The 12,377-nt window shown below is 43.3% G+C and overlaps 1 protein-coding gene across 1 annotated transcript in view; it reads left to right on the top strand.

The window, feature by feature from the left end:
* Positions 1-234: 234 nt before the first annotated feature.
* Positions 235-12,377, top strand: part of LOC106812900 (tubulin polyglutamylase TTLL4-like) — a 23,073-nt gene continuing 10,930 nt past the window's right edge. The window contains exons 1-6 of the mRNA XM_014816907.1: positions 235-457; positions 780-1,001; positions 2,435-2,593; positions 9,931-10,050; positions 11,491-11,566; positions 12,030-12,099. Of these exons, the coding sequence (XP_014672393.1) occupies positions 446-457; positions 780-1,001; positions 2,435-2,593; positions 9,931-10,050; positions 11,491-11,566; positions 12,030-12,099 (659 nt within the window). The 5' untranslated portion in view covers positions 235-445. The remainder of the gene's footprint in view (positions 458-779; positions 1,002-2,434; positions 2,594-9,930; positions 10,051-11,490; positions 11,567-12,029; positions 12,100-12,377) is intronic.

The following is a 12,377-nucleotide window of genomic DNA, read 5'->3' as shown; positions in this document are numbered from 1 at the left end:
GCCTAATATGAGGGGAAAAAGTGCCGGTCAAGAGGACCGGCAGTTTCGTAGAGATGGTGGCTGAAGCAAAAACTTGGTGGCCTCGGGCCTCCGGGTCGGCACTAATTTCGAACGCTGACTAGGTGGATAAAGTTCTTAAAGTAAAGGATTAATAAGACATAAATTCTTAATATAGTTTTAGCATTAAATTTATTCCGCATGATTTACTGACAACTGTACCTGTTTTGCAGGTTGTGACTGTGGTCAACCAGCCTGAAGCTGAACAAAGTCTTACAGCAATAACTATTAGGAAACCACGACAGACAATCAAAACTGTTGAAGAAATGGCACGTGTTACTAGTGACAACTAGTATGATACTATTGGTATGGTGACAAAGGAGTGGAAGTACAGTGACGTTTGTGATAACCCTTTTTATGAGGATTGACTATATGAAATAGGCTGAAGATGGCTTTCACGGTAAGTATTAAAAAGTTGCTACAGGATAGGAAGAAGGTGGACGTGGAAATAGTGTTAAAGGGGTAGAGAGAAGAAATGAAGGTGTGGGGACGGGAAGGAAGAACGCAGATAAGGTTGACCAGTTATGCAGAAGGTTGATAAGTGGTAAATAAGAGGGGAGAAGGCAAAGGTTTGAAAGGGCATTAAAATTGTTTAAAGAGTAAAAATGTAATGGGCATGGCATTTCTGGTCCCAACACTTTTACTCACTTTGGGCTACCAAGGAAATGTTCATTTTCATCACTGGTGTAGTGCATAACAGTAACGTATATTGTTAATTGCAGGTCCAAAACTACAATCCCTTTCCAGGTACTCGGCTTGCTAGAAATCCACCAATGCTATACATCTGTGTAGGAGTGCTAGCATGTGGTATTATTCTTACTGCCCTAAATGTGTATGAATTAAGGAATATGCAAAGAGAGCACTTTGATGGTCACAAATATGGTCCTGTTGCTGAGGGGCGAGAGGAGGCAGTCAGACCAAAATACTGGCTGTATGGAAAAAGGGTAAGCTGTGATGTGTTAAAACAAAATAAATATGGTTATCGAATTATACAATATGCATACCTATTGTAAGTTTCAAATGGAATTTATTGGTATGTAATATCAGAAGTAGATAATAAGGAAGGAGTGTGACTTCAATAACAAGGGAAATTCGTCATTTACTATCCTTAGAATACCTACGATTTACTACGCGTAACTAAACCAACTTGAGCTCAAATCGTACACAGTACATTCGCCTAGCATCGTGCGAAATCGTTTCCTCGTTTACACCCGCAATCCGTAGATACAGACTAAAACGTACGACATGATTCTCCATTCTGTTGCCAGCAAACCGAATCCATAACCGGCCTAACTTGAAACAATAGGCAGCTACTAACGAGTCTTGCGCACTCTTGTGCCCTCGGCGATGCGGTGTGCCTCACTTGGAGATTGGACATCGACGCAACACTCGGCGAGCTAATCTTTGACCTATTTACAGCAGCTGGTATGCCCCCCACGCACGCACGCCCACCGCAATCAAGCATCTCCAGCTCCAATCTCCCAGCGAACCACACCGCATCGCCGAGGGCATGAGTGCGCAAGAGTCGTTACTAGCTGCCTATTGTTTCAAGTTAGATGGGTTATGGATTTAGTTTGCTGCCAACAGAATGGAGAATCGTGTCGTACGTTTTAGTCTGTATCTCCGGATTGCGGGTGTATACGAGGAAACGATTTCTCACGATGTTAGAGGAATGTACTGTGTACGATTTGAGCTCAAGTTGGTTGAGTTACGCGTAGTAAATCGTAGGTATTCTAAGGCTAGTAAATGACGAACTTCCCATGTTTATTGAAGTCACACTCCTTCCCTATTATTTACTTCTGGTAATATGCAGTGATATGTTTTCGTTTCTGAATTAGGTCAGACGTATTTTGATTAAATTGTTTACGTGCCTGAGTTTGTGAATGTTACTTATTTGAAGGTTGCAAAATACATTGCAGAATGATGGCATTTGCATATACAGATTGAGCACCCCTTGTTGAAAATGCTCGGGGCCAAAAGTGTCTCAGATTCCAGAATTATTTTGGTTGGGAATACCTAGATATCTATGAACTGAACCATATCAGAAAGGTAACGAATTACCCATTCCTGGCATGATTTCGGCATTCTAGAATCTAGATAATGTGAGGACATTGGAAGTTTTAGAATTTCTAGTGTTAAAATAAGGGGTGCTCAACTTCTACTTACAATCCAGTCACGAAGGCAAGTCAGGGGGTTCACAAACAATGACCTCTCTTGGTAAATGGTATTTTTAATTTTAATGAGATATATATGGAAAACCCATTTGATAAATAGTCGTGTGTTCATAGTGTCTTTATAATATTTTGGTGAGCATGTGCTAGTGTGTGATGCGTGTAATTAACAGTTTTCTTAACTTTTCATTTTGTCAAATAAACAGCTGGACAGTGGGTATCTGAGCCATGTGATGGCTGTATTTGACAGAACTGGCTATGCCAGAGGAGATGAAAATACTGAGGACTGGGATGTGCTATGGGCACATGACTACCCTTTCCTGAAGCTTGCAGACAAATTGCACTCCCTGGAACCCCATCAAAAGGTAGGTCACTATTTTTATTGGCTAGGGGGTATGGTCTTCTTAGAGCAATACACCTGACAGCATGCTGTATTACCAATGTATACAATCATGAAACTAGCAGGTATATTAATATAGGCAGCGCTAGAAAAGGCCGGTCGCCCGGTCGCCACAGGCTGAAAAGGATGAAAATTCCGACTTCAATGAGTTCGACTTCGATGACTTAATTATGACTTGTTTACTCACTTATGTAACTGGTTGGAATCGATGGCATCATTGGTAATAGAGTATGGCTTCATTATTCAAAACTTTGGTGTTTTTTGTGTTATTATTGTGTTGTTATGCTAACATCTTCTCTATACCGTCCTGATAGGGAAATGCAATTTAATGTTGGAAAAGTTTTGTTTCGGGCCAGTGGATTTCAATTCTCACTGGCCCGAATTTTTATATTCGGGCTAGCTGGAATTTTTACGAGTTTCTAGCGCTGAATATAGGTATAACTATATGTAACATAGCATATATGTAGTACTTTTACTAACTAAAATAATGGAATCATTCTGTACTGTCTCTCTGTTTACTATATTAATGTCTAATGTTCTCTCCAGATATTAGCTGGAGGCCTAGTTATTTCTCTGCATTCTCAACATGATCATACACTTTTTACTGTTTTGATACATTTACACAATTACCTGATTACCACTATTAAATAATATGGCCATTCAAGAACTCTGTACTAACATTTCTATCAGTTATACTATAGAAAAACCATACATAATCAAGAGTCCATAATACTATGTGTTGTGTTATGTTGTTGACTCTGTTCAGATTAAACATAACACGTAATTTCAGTGAGGTCACCATGCTGGTTCTCAATCTTTATTTTCCTTTGTTCTCTAGCCCTTGTACATCGCAAGGGCTAGATAACGTAGTTCCTATCACAACATCACCCTCCTTTCAACAGTAGGCTTAATGTGGCCATTAATTACTCATTTTGTTATGCACCATGCATTGCGAACGTAACCTCTACAACATTTTTCAAATCTAAAACCTTAACATGAAATAACACAGAACTGCTATAATTAAAACATAATTAAAATGTTTAACACATCTATATAACACTTGTCAGTCTTTTTGTCTGTACTAAGTGTGTGAATGCATATACATGTGTTCATTCTTGGTAACGAGCTGGTCGACGAATTTCGCGACCAGACCGTGTGGTGTGTGGGTCTGACTGTGGAAGGCTAACTTGTCAGTGCTCTTCAACCTTCGTTTCTTTATCTTCAAAGTGCACTCTCCATGGAATTGGAGTAGCTGTAGTTGTAGTATCATTGCGTGCACTGCTGGTAGGGACTTCCCTCAAGTGGGAACGGTTTCGTCGAAGGATAGCACCATTCGGTGTCGACACTTTGTACGACCTTGGTTCTTCGCACACGTTCATGACTTTCGCAGGTATCCAAACGTGCTCCTGCGGGTGCAGGACATGGACCGGCTGCTCTATATGGAGTGGTGGGAGCTCCGTCCCAGCACGCTTGTCATGCGATTCCTTCATTATGGTCTGTCTTTGCAAGAGATGTTCTGTTGTCGATGCGTCTCCTGCGAGGTGATGACACGGGAGACTAGTTCTGATCGGCCTACCAAACAGGATCTCGGCAGGGGACTTGATGTTTGAATCCACTGGTGTTGCTCGAAGTGTAGCATTGCTATCTGTGAGTCTTGGCCGGTCTTCGCACACTTTTTTAGGAGAGACTTGACAGTCCGGACCATTCACTCGGCTAACCCATTTGACCTTGGATAGTGAGGTGACGACGTCGTGTAGGTAATCGTGTGGTACCCACTTGTTACACATTTCCTGGAATGGTCTTCCTGTGAATTGTGCACCGTTGTCTGACATGGGTGACATTGTGGGCCGAACAGACTGAATATTCCACTCATGACACCCACTACAGCTGCACTTGATGTGTCCCTCAGCTTATAGATTATGGGGTATTTCGAGTAATAGTCTGTGACAAGGAGGAAGTCTTCTCTGTTCAAGGTGAAGAGATCCATTCCTAGCTTGATCCATGGAGCTGCTGGTACATCGTGAGGCTGCAGTGGCTCTTTCTGCTGCCTTGCTTGGAGCTCTTGACATGCATCACAACCCTTTGTAATGCATTCTATATTCTTGTTGATGTTGGGCCAGAAGATTGTTTTACGGGCCAATTGCCTTGTTCTCTCAATCCCCATGTGGCCAATGTGCAGTTGCCTCAGGATGTCATCTCGAAGCATTTGTGGGATGACAACCTGTCTTCCCTTGAATAGAACTCCATGCGAGACTCCGAGTTCGTCTCTATATGGCTAAAATGTACGCAGTGATGTAGGAACTTCCTTTACGGAATCTGGCCATTCGTTCGTCACGAGTTGCCACAGGGCTCGCAGAACGGGGTTACTAGATGTTTCCTTCTGGAGCTCCTCTCGTCTGTTCTGGCCAAAGAAGATGAGATCGATGCCGAGCACGTCTTCGACATCGGCACAGATATCTTCCACTCTGACGTCAACCGGGATGTCCCGCGCGTCTCTTGGATTGGGCATCCTGCTTAGAGTGTCCGATAGCACCTTGTGCTTTCCATGCTTGTAGCGTACATCACACTTGTATCCCTGGATCTTGATCAGCAACCTCTGTAAGTGTGGTGGCGCACTTCTGAGCGGTTTCTTCCATATCGTTTCTAGTGGTTTGTGGTTGGTTTCCACAACGAATTCTGCTCCAAAGAGGTATGTGTGGAATCGGTTGATGCCAAAGACAAGTGCCAGCATTAGAGTAATTTGCCTGTGCTGGGGAAAGACTCTGTGATGCAAATGCTACCGGGTCGCCATCTTGGAGTAGGCATGCCCCTACTCCCTTCATGGACGCATCCACTTCCAGGGTTGTTTCTCTCCGTGGATCGTGGTACTTGAGACATGCATCTTTCATGATCGCATTCTTGAGTGTGTTGAAGGCATGCTCATGATCAACATCCCAGAGAAAAGGGATGTCGTTCTTCATTAATTCCTGCAGCGGTGCTGCCTTCTCAGAGAAGTTGGGAATGTATCCAGCAAGGAATGTGAACAGTCCGAGGCATTGCTGGACGTCCTCCTTGTCTTGAGGTGCTGCCATTGACTTGATGGCTTCTACTTTACTTGGATCTGGTTGGATTCCAGTCCTTGTGTAAAGTGATCCAAAGAAGTTGATGCTCTCCTTCTTGATGGAGCACTTGGCACTGTTGAAGACGAGGCCCTCTTGTCTTGCTCTCTCTATCAACCGATGCAAGTTCCTGTCGTGTTCTTCAGTTTGTCCCACGACAGCTATGTCGTCTGTAATGCATACACATCCTGGCACACCATCGATAATCCTGTTCATCTGCTGCTGGAAGATATCATGACTGACGCAGAGGCCAAAAGGCAACCGTTGGAAGTAATACCTTCCGAATGCTGTACGGAAAGTCGTGAGCTTTTGGGAGCCCTCTGACAGGTGCACGGACCAATACCCTGCCTTCGCATCCAACTTGGAGAAGTACTTTGCTCCTGTAAATGCATGGTTCAACTCTTCCAGAGTTGGAACTTTGTACGGGCATCTCTTCAAGGCATCATTGAGCTTTCTGGAATCAATACATAAGCGTATGGATCTATCCTTCTTCACCGTTGTAGTCATGGAGCTACACCAATATGTGTGGTGCTCTATACTGCGAATGATCCCGTTTTTCTCCATGTCATCGAGTTCTGCCTTGATCTTTTCTTTTAAATGCACTATACACTTGCGTGGTGGGTCAATCGTTGGCTTGGCATCCTCCTTGAGATTCAGCTTTTCCACAAAGGTTTCCTACTACGTCAAACTGCTCAGGGTACGCTTCCTTTAAGTCCTTGACACCCGTGACTTTTGCTTTGCATATGAGTGCTTCAGGCTTTCTTTGCACCTCATGTATTGTGACAATACTCATCGCGCTGCAACCTGGCAATCCAAGGATCGCTGGACCACCAACATCTACCACATAGTAGGTTTGAGTGGTCCATTCTGGACTCTTGTACCTGCACAAGATATCTAGAGTGCCTAAGCAGTTGATCTGTGTGCCGTTGTATGCTGTCAGCTGTGTTCGGGTAGGGCGTATCACAGACTTCCATCTCTCATTATACATGTTCTTGAGAGTTCTTAGAGGCAGTGTATTGCCACTCGCGCCAGTGTCTACCTTGAGGCGAAGGCGATGCTGTCCCATTTTTTGGGGACATACTATGTCAATTTCGGCAAAAGCTTCTGTGCCTGCCGGATTGTACATCGCATGTGGCTTGGTCATGCCTACAACATCAAAGTGTTGCATTTCCGGATACCCGTGTAGGGGAACATTTCCCGGGGGACCTTGTGCATACATTTCTTGTATAGGTCTCTTACCCCTATTGCTAGATATGGAACGGTATCTCTGCTTCCAGTGTCTGGATGGACTACTGTAACGAATGAATTACTAGTTCATGTAGTAATGATGAATGAAGGAATCCAAACTTGTGTGGTAACCGGAATAACCTTTAATAACTGGCACAGTGTAGACACATCTTGCACAAAGACAAAGCAACGCGCACACGCGCGTCAGCGCAGGCGCTTCCTCTCGCTACCGACACCAGACTCTCTCCTTTCTCCTACATCTCTGTCCTATATATTCCCCCCAAAACTCCTACATCCTGCACGCGCATGTACCCGTTCTCCCAAACCGCATCCTACCCCCATTTCACAATGACCCTAGAAACTGCCTAACCTAAAAACACGCTTATCCAATTCCCTGTAATATCAATGCAACCGCACAATATGCGCGACGCTCCGTCTACACAGACCACCACCAAAACAACCCCCCAGCCCAGCCTCGCTGACTAATTCATGCAACACATGCAAAACACATGTTACACTACGCCTTCCACCCGACGGCCTGCGTGGACTGCAGCCTCGTTGCTGTCTTTTTTGCCTACATACCTTAGCCCAATGACCCTTCTTGTCGCAAATGTGGCAAGTGTCCTTAAATGTCAGACAGTTGTGGGGTGCATGCGTGTTGCCGCAATTGCCGCACGGCTTCTGTGTTTTGTGGCGCGCTATGGTGCCAACGGTTCTGCCAGTGTCTAGTGTTTGTAGACACTGTCTCCCCAACGCTAGGGCTTCGAACTTCCTGCCCTCCGCTAGGATACTGTAAATAGGGTACCCATTGGGCTGGTTCAGCAAAGCCTTCTGGAAAGATTCGATTGGTGTTGTGGTAAGCACCAGCTCTATTATTCTTTCCTGGAGTTCGTTCTCTGAAAAGTCGCAATCTTGTGCCTTGTCTCAGCACCTATTTAGGAACTCGTCGATAGTTTCGTCTGTCCGCTGTCTATAGCACATCAGCTCGAGCCGGTGTATGCGAAAATTCACATGAACTTTGAGCTGTGCTTCAATTGTGGACCAAGGTTTTCCTGGGTTCTCCAGGTCGGTTTCAGATAGACCAGAAGTGTAAAGCCTATGTAGTCCTTTCCCTCCGAGTGCATATTTTATCTGAATTGCTTGCTTCTCAGGGTCCTGTACATCCTGGTTCTTGAGAACAAGCTCCACACGTTGTTTGAAGAGCTTGAATTCAGCTGGAAGGTCTCCAGCCTTCCAGATTATTTCTGGGTATTTCACCATTGCGTATATGCGTGCTGGGTGCACTGAATGTACTTGTGTGAGAGTTATTTGCTGTTGCGTACTGTGAAATGTGTGCGTTAACAGGGCTTGTAATGTGCGATGCAAATTTTAAATTCCCACACAAAAATTCAAAATGTATACTATACAAACATACGATACTATAAAATCAATCATCGTGCATTGCCATGGTAACTGGTATTATAGCTGACCCATAAACAGCTAGTCGAAGTAGTAAGGGTTAGACTACTGACTGTTGTGTGTAAATAAACCAATTATCCTCAGTAGACCTTAACATAACGCAAGCTGTGACTAAGGTGGGTCTATACTAGCAATTTATAAATTTTACAAATGCATAAGTTCAAAAGTGGTACCGGTACATCAACATGGTAGACTATTTCGCCTGTGCCACGTAAAATATTGGTGGAGATCTTCACACCTGCTTAATTAGCTTATAGATACTATTGTCTCTCAACAGTCCTAGTCACTCAACCAATGAGTTTTTATTTTGTGAGTATTTCGTCTAGAGTTTGCTCATGCTCATCAAGCTGTTCGTCCTCTTATTTCACATGTTCCTAGATATCTCCAGCAACTTCTGTTTCTGCTTGCCCGATGTGGTCCGCCTGGCAGTGCTACTTGGTGCCAACGTTGTCCCTGCTGTCGCAAAATGGGCGATAACTGGCTACATCCGCCTATACGTTGCGCGCGATGTTCACTCTGGAAGCTTGTCTGCCGTAACTCGTGGTCTACAGCTGGCTGCGATGCGTGAATGCTGATCACGGTATCGTATACAGTGTGTAAATACACTCTGACTTTTACTGCATGGCAATGTTCTGTCGAAAACTCGACACTGACACTGTTCCTGTTGTGCCAGCTTCGCTGAATCTATGCTAGTATAGCCTGACTGCGATGAGAGCTGGTCCATCGAGTAACCCGACGCTGGTCCTGCGTGCGAGACAGCTAGCTAACGTGTTCGCTCGTACATCACCGGAGGCTCTGTCGCTCGTACCCGGCGTCTCAGGCAGAAGCGTGTACACGGTGCTGTACGCTTCTCAGGCTCACATCGGTGTACAGTTTCTACCCGTATCACGTCAAGATTGTCCGAAAATGCATCGAGGGTAATCACTAAAGGTTACTGCGACAATGGCATGGCAATCTTTTCACCGCTGCCACCATGTTGTGTTATGTTGTTGACTCTGTTCAGATTAAACATAACACGTAATTTCAGAGAGGTCACCATGCTGGTTCCCAATCTTTATTTTCCTTTGTTCTCTAGCCCTTTTACATGTATATAAACGCCTGCGCGTAATAACATAGTTCCTATCACAACACTATGTCTATCGTAATATTAACATTGGTTTTTGTTACAACATGTTTTTATTCAAATAAAGAACAAGAAATCCTCTGTAATTCTTGCCCAGGGCCAAGAATGTGTGTTTGGAATTCATGGATCTCATTGGTGCTGTTCCAACCAGGAAGCACAAGTCATATAGGTGGCACGTTTTATCTGGTGCTTATACCTCTTAAGAACCTTAATCATGGTATACAATGTTGATAGAGGGTGTTTCAAATTATACTCTTTATGTAGCACGTAATGTGATTCATAACGATAGAAATAACGGGTGATACCATCGCACAATGATAGATCAATCACATCAATCACGTTGGTCACACGTGAAGAGAAAGATGGAACAATAGTGTGTTATATTTACTTCTGTAGGTGAACCATTTCCCTGGATCTGGATGGGTTACAAACAAGGTGGAGTTAGCCAGAACACCCTTGACTCACATTCCACCAGCATTTAAGATGCCCCATGAAAGAGAGAAACTCATAGCACACGTGAGTGCAATAAGGAAACTAATACCCTGCACAGACTGCAACATTTGATCCTACATCAAACTAGTCCGGGCCAGGCGTGCTTTAAATCGCTGAGTATACAGACACAAAATGTTGAACCACGCTAAGTTAGCACGGGTTGACTGTGCATGCTTGTTATGTCACTCAGCAGACAACTACTGTACTTTTATGTGACTCAAATAAGTCATATCGGAAAGTCCAGCTGGGTTATTTAGATAATAGAAAAAGGGGTATAAAATGGCCGCGGCGCGCTTAGGAAAGTACATGATTAATGTAAACACTCGTGCGTTTTTAGTTTTTGCATTAACACAAACATTGCAAAATATCCCAAATGACCACAATTATATTTGTAAATGTTTCTGTAAACAGAAACGCACCTGTGAATTGAAGTACGATGTTAGTGAAGAGAATTATAGATCAAAAACCATCTATACTATTGTACTATCGTAACTATGTTATATATAGGCAACTTATCAACCCTCTTATCTGATCTCAATATGGCGGCGGGGACTTTCCAATATGGCTTATAAGGCTATGCGCAGGCGTATTCCGAAATTGAGCCTGCGCCTGGCTCTAGATTGTGCACACACAGTTTAGTGCGGGCTAACCTAGTCCGGGGTAACTTAGCATGGTTCAAAGCAGGCCTGGCCTACCTCCATTTGCAGAGCTAACTTAGTCCCCTTACTAGTGCGTATTTAGCCCAGGATAGCGTGTACACACTGCAAACAATTTAGTGTGCTCCTGGCCCGGACTAGTTTGACGTGGGATCAAATTTGCAGTCTGTACAGGGTGTAAGACTGACTTGAGAGAGGTCAGGTGTGTGACTGTCATAACTGGCAGACTTACATGAATGCATTTATTTATTGTCGCTAATTACTCATAGACTGTGTGAAAATGAGTTGACAATAAAGTCTATAGATGTTATAGTGGAAGACTATAGGTGATCTCTTCCATATTTTCTTTACGTTATGCTAAACTATTGGGTACACAAAGGCATACTAGGCCCATTGATTATGCAATGTTGACGAATGCTAGAGTATCTGGCACCTTGTGTAGTTAATAAGTACATAACCTTACATCCAAACGCGTATTAGTTTGTCCATTATCACTGCTGGTTACTAAGAAATGTATAATTGAAATCCGCAGTCCAAGAAATCAGTTGTTTACAGTTTCAAACCGCTGCTGGCAAAGCGGGTGTGATACAGATTTATAGTGCACCGAACATTTTCGCACGCATGCTCGGCCGTACGCAATGCTATCATCAGTGATTTCGTAAACACGGACGCTCGTGATAAGGAACTTTTTGTCAGGGCTTGTCCATGTGCGTCCGTGATTAGTACGTGTGTTTTACTCCATTTAGATGTTTAGTCCGCTGACACCTCCATTTCATCTATCATTATCATTATTAATTTATATTCCTAGGCAAATAAACATCCTGAGAAGCTTTGGGTGCAAAAAAATAGCAACCACCGTGGGATCAAGATACAAAAAATTGCAGGTGATTAATTTTGACACTTCTTTGAAATATTTGTTGAAGTTGTTGAAATGATTAGGGAATCAATTGGCTTACAAATGTTTGTGTGTAGTTTATGAGAGAATATCACCACAGCTGACTGCGTGGGTTCAAGGGTTTATGCGTGTGTATACACGTTTTGGTGATTGTATGAATGAAAGAGTGTACTTAAATTCATCAAAGCCTTTATTTCAAACATAATTTCCAGCCAGCCTCGTGTTTTCCTCACTTTTATGACACTTACCGTTATAGCTTGAGTAACAGCAACTGTGTAGTGTGTAGTATATATCTAACGTCTAAACATATCTTGAATTCTTAGCAGCCAGAGATGCTCTATCAAAATTTCTGGTTAGCATAGAAAGTTTTACTCAGGATTGATGTAAGCATTTTCAGACAGAACTCTTTCTAGAATGTCTGTTAAACCTTTTTCTGTACCTACTGGTCACAGACTTGGATCTAAAGGCAGAAGGGACGTTTGTACAAGAATACATTGCAAAACCACTGCTTATAGATGCAAGGTAAGTGGTTTTCAGAACAGTTGATATTTTTAGGCATTATAATATTGTTGGTAGAGATTTATTGTATTTATAAAGACTTGCTTTAGGTATGATTTTGCTGTAGCGATCATATATCTACTGATTTCACTCACATACTGCACATATTTAAATACATAATTTTTAGCTCATCTGACGTAGTCAGGTGCAGCTTGTAGAATCGCATGATTGTCCGTCCGTCCGTGCATCCGTGCGTCCGTCCGGCCATCAGCAGTTGGGCACAAATCTTAACCGCTCGACGT

This window comes from Priapulus caudatus, unplaced genomic scaffold (genome assembly GCF_000485595.1).
Source record: "Priapulus caudatus unplaced genomic scaffold, Priapulus_caudatus-5.0.1 Scaffold698, whole genome shotgun sequence".
Lineage (NCBI taxonomy): Eukaryota > Metazoa > Priapulida > Priapulimorpha > Priapulimorphida > Priapulidae > Priapulus > Priapulus caudatus.
This window is presented reverse-complemented; position numbering and strand designations above follow the sequence as displayed.